Source organism: Plectropomus leopardus, chromosome 12 (assembly GCF_026936395.1).
Source record: "Plectropomus leopardus strain MGB_pleo_1.0 chromosome 12, ASM2693639v1, whole genome shotgun sequence".
In the NCBI taxonomy this organism is placed as follows: domain Eukaryota; kingdom Metazoa; phylum Chordata; class Actinopteri; order Perciformes; family Serranidae; genus Plectropomus; species Plectropomus leopardus.
The window spans coordinates 16,205,797-16,221,355 of NC_142187.1; the positions used below are offsets into that span (position 1 = coordinate 16,205,797).

Genomic DNA, 15,559 nt, shown 5'->3' on the forward strand with positions numbered 1-15,559 from the left:
GTTTGATTATGTTTTTTTTTGTCGTGGCTTCATAATGACAAGCCAATTATTAACTTGACACACTTCCACATACTCATATAGTCATGTCCTAGTTACTTTGCTGGGCTTAGACATGACGGTATCCCTCATTTTTAGCACTACTGACAGTTATTTTTATCTCCAATATCAGCTTGTGGTGCTCAAAGTGCCAAAAATACACCTGAAAACCTCAACAGCAATGTTTCTTTCCAGAAATCATGACCTGGTTACTCAAGATTAAACACAGACTTTGTTGTAGGAACTATTTTCTTTCTGCCAAACTACAGCGGCCAACCGTATCTCAGCGTATAATGAAGCGTGCATCCACTGCTAGCTCACTGAACACCACTGAGCCCGCTAACATTACAGCTCAGCCGAGGACGCTGTTAATGTTTCTCTCTCGTCAGTTGGTAAATGTATGCTTCCCTCTGGGCAGTGATACAGTTGGATTTATTATATTGGAGAGAAGGTAGACATCTCTACAGCCGATATTTCCAACACTCTGCAACTCACACCAAAACAATCTTGACTGTTAAGAGGAAAAATAGGTACTTTGGATTTTGTGTTGAACTGTCCCTTTAAAATGTATAACTATATGTCAGTGATTTACAGTGCTGTTCTCAAAATGTCATGAAATGTGAGTAAAAAAAAAGGTATGTATTCATGCTTTCGCCCCTGTTCAGTTTTAGTTGGTTCACCCAAATTAAAGGCACCATGCAGAGTTTTTGACCACTAGTAGCACTATTAAGCAATGTTTTTTTGGAAAAGGGTCTCCCTTTTGCTTGTATCATGAACCAACACAATTCAATTAAAACACACACACACACACACACACACACGCAGAAATGCAACAACAAAGGCAATGAATAAGAAGACTGCCAGCAAGCAAACACAGGTGCAAACAAAGCAGGATATGACTTTTTTTTCTTTTAAAAAAGATTATTTTGGGGGGCTTTATGCCTTTATTTGATGGGAAAGCTTCAGCATGAAAGCTGCCAGCAAAGAGCCGAGGACAGAATCAGGTCTACGGCTGCTGCGGTGAGGACACAGCCTCTGTACATGGTGCGCCTGCGTTATCCACTGAGCCACCAGGCCCCCTGATTTTGACTTCCTTTTTTTGATCATCTTGCAAATGTTTTATGAGAAAGGGACATTCAATGTGTTTGCAAGGCTTCAAGGATACACACAATGCATTTTAGTGAGAAACACTACAAGACACTTTAACCTGGCATCTTTAATAAAAATGACTTTCTCACTTACCTTGAACTGTAAATAGTTTAATAGGAACTTTATCTTCCCTAGAAATCAGTTTTAATAAACACTGTTTGCAGTAGTGAGGTCTGTGGTGTAATGTTGCTGACTTGCGCACATAATTTAGTGAAGTGAGAATCACACATCTATTCTTTTCCAGTGTATTAAGGTGAGGACATAAATCTTACAGCGGTATTTCAAAACCTCCAAAACTATCTGAATGCCCAAATACCACATGAAGGAAGTGACAAAATATTGTGCTTGTGAGTGAACTGACACTTTCTCATTCAGTATAACACATTTCCACACACTGTATGTAAATGTGGCAAAGTCAAACAGACATGAAAATAGCACACATGAATTGCTGTATTATACTGGTTTAGTTTTATCTTCTACACTTCAAGCAAAAACACAGTGAAGCAGACAGGAAGCAGAGTGAGTCATGCAGAGCTGTGTTGTGTCCTACATGTTTTTTGTCTCTTGTTCTGATTTTAGGGGGAAGATGGAAGAGAGAGATCATGTGAGAGTCACCAGGTAAACCCTTTCATATTGTTTAAAGGTTTGTAATGTGCTGCTGCAGTGTGTGTTTCTTATGACTGTTCTTGGGCAAGACCTATGGACTGAGGAACTGCTGAGACAAGCCATCGCTTTATTATTAGCCAGATGATGTGTTCCAGTCATGCTTAGAATACGATGCCGTTAAACAAGAAAAACAAGTGCGTGAACTGATCACAAGACTGCAACTACTCCTAGAAATATCCTCAGTGTGCTTAATTTCCTTTGTCTGTGCAAGAATTATAAAGGAACTTTTTGACCCCTTTATTTAGAGAACAGAATTTGTAGTTTAGGTGCAGCTCACCAGACTAAATTTAACTTCATTGTATTTGCAGAATACATGTCGTCCATATACAATTTTATTTAAAAAAATGTAAACACATGATCATGAACACAATGAAATGAAACATATAGCAAGAATGAAGTGCTATTGCTTTAAACCTGGTTAATAAATAGCACTGCAACCAAAACAAAATGCATGATATTGCTGTACTTCAAAATAAAGTGTGTGTGGTTAAATAATATATATATATATATATATATATATATATATATATATATATATATATATATATATATATATATATATATATATATATATATATATACATAGAGAGAGAGAGAGAAGATTTTTTTTTGTATTCTGTGATAAAATAAATAACTCATGTTTATGGTTATTCCCAGTTCCTCAATTTCCAATGCATCCCAAGATTTGTGAAACACTGATTTTAGTATTGTTTGTGTGCAACATTAGTTTTCTCTGATAGACATAAAATTAGGTGGAAAGCAGATAAAGTAAATGCCAACTAAATGTACTTCAGGATGTAAAAACTTGCCCACACAAATCTCATGACCTTTTGACTCATTTCTCTGTAATCAGCATTTCCTCCAGCAGCCAGGTCTCGCTGCACGGATCTCTCCTAGCTACAAGTGACGCTAACTTGATCCTAAGCTCGAGAGCCAATCAAAAAATAGGTAGCCTCCACGAGGAAGCATCGGTGCCATATTTAAAGTTGCACGGTATGGTAGTTTGTAGGTCAGTGTTGTATCGTTTCTAACTTTGTTTTGTGGCGTCAAACCAAAGCTGAAGATGAAGACTCCTCTGCTGCTGGCTTTGACTCTTTTGTTATGTGTTTTGGACGGCGGTTCCGCTGTCTTCTCTTCATGCTCACGTCCTCCATCAAAGTGGTGTTCATCTCTGGACTCGGCAGTGCAGTGCGGGGTAAGATTAATTAGGCGAGCTTCTAAAACTGCCTCTCATACATTTTTAATTTAATTTTGATGCTATTTTTAACGGCTTGTGTTTGTTAACATCACACGGGGCACAACAAATATAGTTCCTCACGGTCAACAATCAGACGAATCACCGTTCTATATCACTACGCCACAAACAATATACGTTGGCAGGAAACTATGGCAACAGTGTGCAGCTGTGTGAGCATTGATGTGACCGTCGAAGTTAAAGTTAGCTAGCTGACCTTTACAGCTAAAACTACAAACTTCGTAACACAAACTACCCAAATTAACCCAAACTCCCCCCGGAGAATTTCGTAAGTAGCCATGATACGAAAAATAATACACTTCGAAGTGTCCGGATACAGAGAATTGCCTTGTTAACTCAACATTTCGCAACGTAGATTTACTAGCTTAATGTCCCATATTTTTGCAGCGTTTTGTTTGTAGTTTGTATAAACTACTGTAAGCTTAAAGTAACGGGTAGTTTCGCGAGGGGGAAAAAAACATATTATGTCGTCTGTAGACTGTGTTTGCGCCCTATCGTCATACTCATTGAGGAATGGGCAGTAAGTATTTTTTTGACTTAACTATAATATATCCATGCAGGAACCTCGTGGTAAACTAGGGAAAACACCAAGAAATGAGGAAGTAACAACCTCTAAAATGTAACTTCCCTTGCGAGATATAAATTACACAATAGCGTCTCTCAGCAGTATGTAAATGTAAAGCGCACACCCTTAAGCCCTGTGCCAGTTTCATACAGGATATACAATCAGCTCAGGTCACAGTATGTTGAGTTTATCCACTTTAGGTACTGGGTATACTCAGTTGCTTTGTAAGTTTTGAACAGCTTTTCAGCAATTTTATACGAGTAAAGCCACCAAACTCTCAACTCAGTTTCCGAAACTACACATTTAAAAATCCTCTCCTAATTGCAACATTACCTAAGCCCAACAGATAGGGGTTGCAACAGTATGCCACTGTTATCACAATCCTGAATGGAACCATCAAGGACCAGAGCTAATTTGGTGGAAAGGAGATAAGAGAGTGATCACACAAAAGTAAATCTCCCCACTTTTGTCCCCATGTGCAGGTTTTGAAGCAGTGCCTCGAGTCTAACTTCAACAGATCCCGGCAGACATCAGGTGAAGTGGAGGTGGGGCTTTACTATGAGAGCCTCTGTCCTGGCTGCAGAATGTTTTTGACTCAGATGCTCTTCCCCACCTGGCTGTTGCTGAACGAAATCATGTCTGTTACTCTGGTGCCTTTCGGTAATGCAGAGGTAGGCATAACAAAACACCTTGGGTATACGCAGGGATTGTAGTTCCTCTGTGAATTATGCAGTGGGTGATGATGCTGCCCTGAAAACATATTTCTCTACTAAAAGCAAAAGAGGCAGGAGGAGGAAAGTAGTTGACGGAAGAAAAAAGCATATGAAAAATAATATATATATATATATAATCAAATAAACATGGTTATCCAAGAGTGGATTTCCCTTGAAGTGTACTTTCAAGAAAGGAGTAATCATGTTACATATATCATAAACGTGGTTGAGAAATTATGTTTTTGTTTTGTATGTTAGGGTTGTTTTTTTTTTCAACTTATGAATCTGTTGCATTCAACGTGACGCAGGAGAAACCTATTGGACAGAAGTATACTTTCGTGTGCCAGCATGGAGAAGAGGAATGTCTTGGCAACATGATTGAGGTAAAGGCACACCCAAATGCATAGAGAGAAAACTGCTGGATAATGCTGTTAACTCTTTTTCAGAACCATCTTGTCTACCTTAATTTAAAGCAACTATAAGGAACTTTCATCTTGTGTTGATTTTGTTTGCCCTTATGGACCAAAGCAATAGTATTTACATGAGCACCACTGTTTCCTGTCATAAAGAGCTTGATCTGGCAAGCACATGCATTTGTTTTGGAAGCCAGTGAAAGTAAATTGCTGTTTTTTTAATACTGTTTTTTTCTTTTTTTTAAACACGACTGTTTGCAGGATGCATAGGGATGTATCTTTTTGTGGCTACTTAAGATTAGTAACAGTAACCATCCCCATTATATGGCAGTTGCTCTTACCCTGGACCCAATTTACAAATGTTTTCATTCGCTGCTCTTTTACTTTGAGTTTTCTGCAAACTGCTGCCAGATGCTTTTTAAATCTCCCACGGCTGGGTCACACACATAAGACATTGTCAAAACGTCTCACCCGTACCATTATGCCAACTGCTTCTTTTACACAGACGTCTATTTGGTACTATTCCTACATTCACTACTGGCTTGAAGGCTGAACAACTCTGTGCCCCCATTCTTCAACTAAACCTTTTATACAGAAGAGCGAGGCAGAATAACAGTGCAGCGTTCCCGTCTTGAACAAGCAGTGTTTTGGCTTTTTCTGTGTGCGTTGCATAAATCATTTAGTCTGATTACACAGGACCTGCTGACAGGCATTTAGAATTATATAGCAATAACCAATCTTCTCACTGATGGTCTTGTTTGATTTTGTACATAGAGGCATCTTACTCATTACCAGTTTAAAGAATCCTTGTAGCTGCTTTATTAAAAATAAATATTTTCCATCCTCTGGAGAATGGAAATCTCTGTGTTGTGAAAGTGCCATATTTGCTCGAGAAATGTCCCGTCAAAATGCTCCTAATTTTGTAATTTTTAAGTTATGAATGAAGTCAGTATGTTTTGTACCAGTGTCATGATGCTGACAGTCTGCTATGATTAATTGTCTTGCTCATCTCAGGCTTGTCTATTGAACATGACCAGCAGTGCGTTCGAGGTCATCAACTGCATGGAATCCTCCAATGATGTCATCAAGTCAGCCGAGAGTGTAAGGAAGTCTGAATTTTTTTTTGTGTGTGCGTGCACCATTTTTTCTTAACTTATTAACTCTTATTTCAGGATTGAATATGATGTGTGTTTATTTCCCTTCATTGGTGTTTGTAGTGTGTGAACCTCTACACCTCTGATGTGACCTGGGAAAGCATCATGAGCTGTGTGAAAGGGGACTTGGGAAACCAGCTGATGCATCAGTGTGCCTTGAAGACTAAAGCCCTGACCCCTCCCCACGCGTATGTGCCCTGGATAACCATTAATGGGGTGAGGCTATATTGCATTTAGAGGAAAACTGCAAAGTTTCAGACCCAAACACCATCTCAGACTTATATTGATACTTTTCCCCTCCTGACTTCATTTGAAGCCACTCTCTCTTCAGTGCCCCCAATCTGCCACTGCCAGTTATGCTCACTTTTTTAACAAGCGATGTTAAATTTACAGTGATGATATGAGCTTATGATTATTTTGACACTTGATCTGCCCCAAAGCTTCTATCTGTAAGTGAGAGAGAGCTGTGAGTGATGTTTGTGAAGCTGAATCTCGATGTTACTCCAAAGCACAGCACAACAGATGCTGCTGCCTCTCTGCAGAGCCACCTGAGGGGAACTGAAGCATTATTATTTACTTGGTTTCTTGGTATCCCATGTTAAAGCAATACACTGCACAGGGCCACAAAAACTTGAAAACGTTAGAAAAATTGGAGAAAAAAACTGTCTTACAAGATTCAAGTGGGTTTTTCTTATCTAGTCCCTCAACTGTATTTTATTTCTCTCTGATATTCATAAAAATGTTCCTTTCTTACAAGCCTGTTTGAAGGAAATTGTTAAGTTGGACTGTGGGAAAAACACAAGCAGCTGTATAGCACAAAGTTGTGCCCTGATAGAACACAACCGCCAGACAAAAATTATGTAACAGATATCTTAAAACTTCATGTTTCAACAGTGCTGTGGTTACAGTGCCGTAAGGTCATGTCACAAAAGACACTTGGCTAAGGCGTAGAAAAGATCATGTCTGGGCTTACAGTACCTGGTTTTGGGAGCACAATCCCCACTGGAAAAACAGGAATGTCTCAGTAAAGAACAACCATTTTTCATGCCACTGTCCTCACTAGAAAAACAGACCAGTTGTTAAAAAACTCCCATATCTGGCAGAAAACCAGCATGAAACACAGTGTGGGGTTCCTCAAGAGACACCCGTGTTTGGGGGCCCAAAGCACCTACATTTCAGAGCTAAAAAGCTGCACGAAACACGACAGATGTCCATAAAAAACACCCACTTTTAAGGGCTAAAAGTTGCTTGAATAACAACAAAGGTTTCCTAAAAAAACATGCATTTCGGTATGAAAATGCAGCATGAAACACAGTGAAGGGTCCCTTTATTAACATTAAATCATACTCTGTCTTAGTAGGGTGACCGATGGCTTGGTTATTCCAAAGAGTACCCTTATTTTAATATGATTTTCTGACATTTTTGTCCACTACTGTAGATCTGTCAAAAAAGTCTTGCTTCCTTTGCCTAGATGCTACTTGTTTCCATAGCCATTGTAAGACATTTTTTTATTTAATTTACAGGAGCACACAGATGACTTGCAGAACAAGGCCATGACGTCTCTCTTCTCTCTTGTCTGCAACATGTACAAGGTACAGTTAGTGTTTATCAAATCCAAGTCACTCACTGACTCTGTGTTATGCACTTCTGTCTTTTACTACAATGTTACTGTGTGTTACAAAAGCACCAGCAGTTCATAATTTGTTATTCACTTAAACTTGACCTTTGACATCTTCATTTTTTTTGTCTTTCAGGGTCCCAAGCCCCCCGCCTGTGGAGAGGGCCAGAGACACTTCAGAAGCTACTGCCACAAAGAGTGAAGGAGCAGCACTGCACATACTTGCTCTGTTCCAGGTGTGGTCCAGTAGATAAGGAACACTGAGGAATGTCATCAAATACATTTTTTTATTGTGATTTTACTATCTGTTTCTACAAAGGGAAAACAAATCACTTTTTAATTCACCAAATACAAATACAATTCACTTTCTAAATAAATGCGTCATCACTGAAATGTTACCTGCTGAAACCATAAATGCTTTTTGTAGCATTTTGACTTAGTGATACAATTCTGGTATTTGCAGAGTTTTTGGCACAGTCTGGTCAAAGACAGTGTTCTCTCTGTCCTTTAGAGGGCGCCATATCTCACAACCTCATCTTCAGTCCCCTGTTAGCAGAGCCAAAAAGAGAGAGAGGAACAAAGAGCAAGTTACATGTGTGATAATCATGTGAAACTATTGTCTTAAAATGGTTATGTTTTTGTTAATTTAGCAGATCCCTTAACTCTGCACCTAGTATAGTCTGCCAGATCATCCTGAGAAAACTTTTACTCACTTGATTTAATGTTCAGTTACATGTTATGCAAAAAATTGCAAACTATACTAAATAATACATTATACACAAATAAGCAAACCAAAGGTCATAACTAAAGGCACTAAAAACCAATGAAACCTGTATTTATTTGGTTCTCAAGCCTGCGTTTGTGTTTACAGCAGAGAAGCCATTAAAGTTCATGATATCTCCTGGGGATATAAAGATTGTTGGACAAAGACTAAAATGTAATTAGAAATATTAAAGCTGTGTTCTTGTTGAAAAAAAACAAAAAACAGTAGGCAGCAGTTAACAGTCAGGCAGTCTTACCTGCAGCCTAGCCTGAGTATCCACTGATGTGACAGTCAGATAGACACACATGAATGATGGCTAATCATGCAGGCAGATCCATTACCTCAATGTCACATTTTGCTGGCACCCGTAGGTTCCATATCTTTTCTTAAAATAATAATTTCTTTTGAGTTTAATAGAGGGCCACAATAGAGCGTTAAAGGAACAGTCCACCCCCAAATCAAAAGTACATATTTTCCTCTTAACTGCAGTGCTTATTATCAGTCTAAATTGTTTTGGTGTGAGTTTCCGAGTGTTTGAAATATCGGCCGTAGAGATGCCTTGCTTTTGTTCTGTCTTGATTGTGTTTAATTCTATTATTTGTGGGATTACTGCTAATATTCTTTGAATTGAATTTACTCTCATTGGTACGGGTTTTTATTGTTCTTTTTGTTAAGTAATTGTTTGTCTCTTCTTTAATTATACTTTAAATTTTGTCTGGCCTTAGTTTGGTATTATTGTTTGATTATAGTTATGTTGCCTCTGCAAGAAACCCTTCTCGCTTCTGCTTTGCCTTTTTTGTCAAAGCACTTTGTAAACTCTGCTTTTAAAGGTGCTATATAAATAAAGTTATTATTATTATTATTATGGAACTAGATAGTACTTGGCTTGTGGTGCTCAAAGCATCAACAAAATACATTTGAAAAACTCTACACCAGTATGTCTTTCCAGAAATTATGAACCGGTTACTCATGATAATCCACAGACCTTGTGAGCACTTTCATTTTGGAACGAATTTTTTTCTACTGAACCGCACCCACCAACCTTATCACCGAGCAGAAGGAAGCGTATATCTATCTCCACAAGGATGAGAACCCTGTGCTCGTAACAGCGGTTGATGTATACGTGATTGACGTCCTCCTCGGCTGAACTGAGCTAGCTCAGTGGTGCTAGGGGAGCTAGCTCTAGATGAACGCCTTCTTCTGCGCAGTGATACAGTTGGTGGGTATACTTTGGTAGAAAGAAAATAGTTCCTACATAAAGAAGCTCACAACAAGGTTTGTGGATTATCTTGAGTAACAGGTTCATGATTTCTGTAAACAGACATTGCTGTTGAGTTCTTAAAATGTTTGTTTTTTGGTGCTTGACTACCACAAGCTGTGCATCATCTTGTTCCATAAAATTGGAGAGAAGGCAGACATCTTTACGGCCGATGACCCCAACACTCTGCAATTCACACCAAAGCTATCTAGACTGGTAAGTAGCAGCACAGGTAAGAGGAAGATTATGTATTTCTGGTTGAAATGCCCCTTAATAAAAACACAAAAGTGTGCTTAGAAAGTTTATCTCTGAACTAATGACAGCTTTATGAAGAGGCGTGGAAACAGTTGTTCGCTACTGAGTGACAGCTTAAGGAAGTATTGGTGCCACAGACTACTTCATATCTGATCTCAAATGTGGTATCTGTATCCTCCTCTTTGGTATTTCCTCTTCAGTTGTCTTGCTCCCATGATGTAGTTGCTGAAAGTATGAGGCGAAATAACTCATCAAAATTTTTCAACTTCACTGAGGTAAGAGTAATTAATTAACCTTTAAGAAATACAAAAAAGTAGAATTAGGACAGTCAAATATGTCTGTGTCCTAGGACTTATATTTATTATGTTTTTTTTTCTGAAATCTTCTTTTATGATTGGAAAAAAAAGCTGACGGCAGGTACTCGAGTAATTGGTCTTGCGTTCATTTGCATAATGTAGTTGAACACATGTATTTCTCTATAGCAGAATGTCATTTACAGTTAAGATAATAGGAATAATTTGTCGGTAACGTTAATTACATCAAACAAATGAGGCTGGGAGCCTGCTCAAATGCCATTTTGAATTTACCTGCTTAATTTACTAGTAATAAAGTACATATTTTATCTAACTGAGAGGAGAAACAAGAGAAAATAAATGTTTTATAACAGGTGAAGTTTCCAGGATATAAAGACTGAGATCTGTATTGTGGTCAGAAGTGGTCGACAATAAAGCCTAGAAGTGTTGACAATCATTTATGGAAAGGTAAAACTCAAACAGATGGAGAGATAAGGTCACGGGATGCAGCAGAAAACAAGCGCTCCTATCTGTTATCCCTGACGCAGTGACGCTAAGAGAGACATGCCCTCAGAGCTGAATTCCAAACACTGTCTCACTGTGAGAACCGTCTGTTGTGTCCAAGGTGATATAGAGCAGGTCTCAGGACCTGAAATCAGATAAATGCCAGAGAGGGCTTTTACATAGCTAGTCATGTTTTTAGCAGCACCGCACAAAAACAGCCCTGTTTGCCACTTACCTTTAGGTCTTTAGATCTGTTATTTTTACACATTTTTGAGAAGTTCAGCAGAGGTCAAGCTTGATCGTTTCTAATTTGTTGGTTTCGGACTTATTTAATTGTATTAAAGTATGAAAGTGAATATGGATATGAACCTTTTGCTGCCACTATAGTTCAAGGTAAACATGCGTTAGTTGCTTTTATATGCATTTCTGCAGTTTCATTTAGTGATATAGCATTTTAAGTATCCAAACTTGTGCATCGAAGCTTACATCACTACTGAAAATAACACCCAAATGTCTTACAGTGCACTACATATTAGTTGATCAAGTGCCAAGCTGTATTGGCTCAGATTAGAGATAATTATAATATCTCATTTCACCTGTACTGAGCTACAAAGTGTTTTTGTGACATGCTGTTGACATCAGTGGCTGATCTGAGGTTCAAGAGTATTTGTGTGTAACTCACAAAGCATTGAAAAAAATATGTACATTGCACTGACACATGATAAAGCCAATAACAAACACACAAAGAGTAAGGATGAAAGAATCTGTACAGTTAGCCACAAGTTTCCAGCCTTAAATATGTTAAATTTGACGCCAGACCACTGATGTGTAAAACTGAATAACTGCATGACTGAACACCTTTTGCTCACCCAACTTGTGTACGAAAGACGGTGGCTGTCATTTACTCTCCGTGGAGCATCTACACTCCATATGCTGACCTTTGTTTTTCTGCCTTCCAGAGACAGTGGGACTCTTTGGACCAGGCCTGCTGCGTCGAACATTCCCAGGAATTCCTCAAATGTGCTGTGAAGAGGCTCTTCTCAGGCACACTGCAGCTGCCCAGGCTGTCCTGCAGACCCTGTGTGCAGGATGACCCCCAGCTCGACCCAGAGTCTGGCCTCTCAATTCCCAGCATCAAGCCGTCCAGGAGCCTGGGGACCCTGACCAGCTACATCTCCAAAGCCTTGTGAGTCAGTGATACAGTGTGTTGTCCTTGTCCTTGTCTTTCTCCAGGTCACTGCAGAGGGACAAAGAAAAGGAGTTACTTGTAGTAACTAAATTCAAACATTATTTAACCCTTTGAAACCTGAGAAGATTGACTTGATTTCATTCAAAAATACAGGAAGAAGTTACAATTTCAATTAGAAGAAAATGACCTTAAATTTATCCAAAAAAAGAACAAATATATATATACAGTATATATTCTGTTTCAAAGGGTTTAACTACTGAGGCTCTGTTTTTCTAAAGAAATTTGATGTTGCAAAAAGACACAATCAATTTTTATTTTTTTAAACTTAAAATCTCCAACTCCTCATAGCAGTCCACACATTTCCTCTAGAACAAGTATTTTTTGTAGCGCTATTATTTGTGGGTTTTGTGAATAGGAGTAAGTGTTTCCTTCTATCTCCAAACAGCTGGGCTCATTTTCAAGATTAATGATTGAATAATAAGTGGTTAATGAATAACCAGCACTTGTGACTCCAGCGTGTTGCTGTCCTGTAAGTCAACATACATTTAGCATTACTTTGCAGTGCTATCTTCCAACTTTCCTGTAAGGTTCCAAGTATTCAGCAGTGCCCAATGATATGTTTTTCTGAGTTAAGGTAAAAAACATGGTTTTGCCCCTCGACCACATGATCCAACAAAGTGTCCTGCTTTAGGCGTTGCTCTTCCTACAATCGCACTCCTGAGCAATTATCACTATGAAAGATCACACAAACAAGGCTCTTGTGATTGTTTCCAGAAAAAAACACTCAAGCTTCTGCTGCGTGTGTGTGTGTGTGTGTGTGTGTGTGCGCGCGCGTGCGCGCAGCACCTTTGTTCTCTTTTTTCACATGTCAAAGAAATGCAGACAGACCTGTTTGTTTACATAGCTAGTTGCCCTGCATGTCAGAGGTGATCAGTTATGGCTTTACTTTGGACAAAGACACAACTGTATTGTTGATGTTTCTCTTTTATTGCCAACAAACCCTCATCATTGTGTTATTAATCTGTTGGAACAGCACACATGCCAAGTTAAATTTGTCCAGAATCGATCACAGCATGAGACCTGGAATTCTGGGGAGCATATATGCATTCTAAAGTTAAATTATCTTAAAAACTTTAGGATTTTGTTTGTGTAAATTTTCAAAATATCATTCGAACCATTGAAACAGATGAACACAGGTTTGTTCTAGGGGATGATATACAGCGAGCAGGTCATTACTGTAAAATAAACCCTTTCAGAGTGATGCAAGACCTGCAGCTCATCTTATTTTACAGTAAAGATTCACTTGCTGTACATTATCCCACTTATTACACATCTACTTACTAAAAAAATAGTTAATTTGACAGAAAATATTGATTGAATTTTTCTTTTTATTGACGCTCAAACAGAACTGTGTCCATAGCAATGGTCTGCTGTTGAGAAATAATAGACTGTATAATGCTATAATTGACCAATAATAGAGCATTCAACAAAGCAACATATCCTCATACAACGATTCGTATATCTCACAAACTAGCGGCCCACGAATAACGTTACGCTCTTGAACAAAGTTACCAAGGTGAGGTTTAAGAAAAGAAACATGGCAACGACATACCTTAAAATAACTCACTTGTTTTCAAACAGTTCCCACCAGCCAACATGGGCTGATCGATATGTTTTGGAGATGACCATCTTTATATCTATGTTCTGTACAGTACGTACATACAGGCTATAATTTCACATAATTTGACCATGTGTCAAAGCAAAAGAACACACTGGTATGCAGATTAATTACATTTAATGTGCCACGGTAAAAACTCTCCAGATGAGGCACTGGAAAATAGGTTCATTTATTGTGAAGATCAGGCTGTATTTATTATTCCATTAGTGTTTATAAATCAGCAAGTATAAAGCAATATACATGACTTCTACGATGTTGATGGACCTTAAAAAGCCTTTCATTGTGCTCCTTCTCTGTTAAGAGGGCCATGTGCTCGCCTGTTTACAAGTTGGTAGTGCAATTTTGATGCAGTGCCAGAACAGTTGTTTATGGAGCAGCATTTAAAGCTGGAGGCTGTTTTAAAATGGCAATGGCACACATGTCAGGGACATCTAATCAGGTTATTTTATTATGATGTCACAAAACTTAAATTATTATATGTCTATCAAATTTAATATTAGCTGTGGCTTGAACACAAGTTATTAATCGTCACTAGTAGAGGACAAGTGTCGGGAGCATACTCGGCCCACACCAACTCCAGATGGATGGGTTAGAGGTAATGAGTCCACATGAAGTTGTCCTCAAGTCCTGGTTTGTTTTCAGGAGACAGATTCAGGAGGGAGCAGAAGGCTTAATACCAACAGGGTTTTCTGAACTGGGAGTTGTAGCATGAAAGGCTGCGGAGACACAATCTATGGTCAGTCATCAGAGAAGTGGCCTTATGGGAGTCTCAATACGATAAATCTTCTCCATACACACATGCTGTCTTGACCTGACTCAGTTTGACTCGGTGTGACAGCCCAGCGTGGTATGATTTTGCATCTCCACACAACATTGCTATCGGTTTAAAGGTTTGTCTTAAACTGATGATGCACTTGTCTTGAGTGGATGATGTTTAAAAGCAGTGCTCTCTTTTGTGCTGTTTACTATTGCACGGTAAACATCCTGTCTGCTAAAAAGGATGTTTGTATGTCACTAAACTGCTTTCTTAATTACATTGTTGTGGCAAGATAATCACTGCCTAGATTGTTTTCTGACATGTTTCTTTCACGTAACAAAACATTACATTTTGGGGATTCACAATATAGAGTTTTTTCAACCGATAACAACAACTGATAATTGCTTGCTCCTCAGGCAGATCATCGATATGATAACCGATAATTTCCCATTTTTTTAATTTAAAAAAATGTATAAGTGTAGTTAATAATCATCTGAGGGTAAGAAAGATGTAGTGAGCAAATATGCATGATTGTTTAACTGACATCACTATTATTAACAGCAAAAAACATCCACACACATTTTTAGTCAGCGTGAGGCAGTTGTTGTTCTTCTTCTTCTCCATGTTTATTAGCAGCTCCAACCAACTTTAAAGGTTGACCTCCACTCACCATGAGCAGATGCTGCTCTTGTTGACTCAATGATAGCAGTCTGGCTTATCGTTATTTATTAGTTATAATTTTAATTATCGGATGAATAAATAATAATTAAAATGTCCCATTATCGGCCAATAATGTAAATGATAGATAATTATTTATTATTTAAATGATAGATATAGATTGTGTGTTAGTATTACATTCATGTACAGTGTAGGCTTCGGAGGGAGATCATTGGGGAGAATGGTGGGCATGCGAAGCGCAGGCTCTTAACACCAGAAATTTTGCATGCAGACTCCTGACTTATGTTTCAGCAACAAAAGCACTTGGGTTAGGGAAAGATCATAATTTCAGTTCAATGTTAATAAAAAGAGGTGATAAAAAAAATAATCATAGTCATTACAAGTGGTTACAGTATAGAAAGACTGCCTATTTTGAGGGAAAACAACTGAAATATGTATCAACATTTTTGCGACTTGCCAGTAAAATTTTTTCATTATGTTAATAGAAAATGTTACAAATTGTGTTTGCTATTTCATATTAGATGTTTAAAAACGTTTAAAAACATTTCTTGGAGACAGGGCTGCTGTGCAATGGTTGTTAGGAGCCAGCTTCTTATCATCATGGATTTTCAGGCT

General features: G+C 38.3%; 2 protein-coding genes across 3 annotated transcripts in view; both read left to right on the top strand.

The window, feature by feature from the left end:
• The first annotated feature begins 2,808 nt into the window (after window positions 1-2,808).
• On the top strand, window positions 2,809-9,194 carry ifi30a (IFI30 lysosomal thiol reductase a). Its single transcript, XM_042498329.2, has 7 exons — window positions 2,809-3,046; window positions 4,154-4,342; window positions 4,693-4,767; window positions 5,812-5,898; window positions 6,015-6,167; window positions 7,475-7,543; window positions 7,706-9,194. The coding sequence occupies exons 1-7, from the start codon at window positions 2,915-2,917 to the stop codon at window positions 7,769-7,771; spliced, it is 771 nt and encodes a 256-aa protein (XP_042354263.2). The 5' UTR covers window positions 2,809-2,914; the 3' UTR covers window positions 7,772-9,194.
• Window positions 9,195-9,348: 154 nt separating this feature from the next.
• Window positions 9,349-15,559, top strand: part of pde4ca (phosphodiesterase 4C, cAMP-specific a) — a 66,969-nt gene continuing 60,758 nt past the window's right edge. For both annotated transcript variants that reach the window (XM_042497488.2, XM_042497489.2), the window contains exons 1-2: window positions 9,349-10,120; window positions 11,602-11,828. In XM_042497488.2, coding sequence (XP_042353422.2) covers window positions 10,079-10,120; window positions 11,602-11,828 — 269 coding nt within the window. In that variant the 5' untranslated portion in view covers window positions 9,349-10,078. The remainder of the gene's footprint in view (window positions 10,121-11,601; window positions 11,829-15,559) is intronic.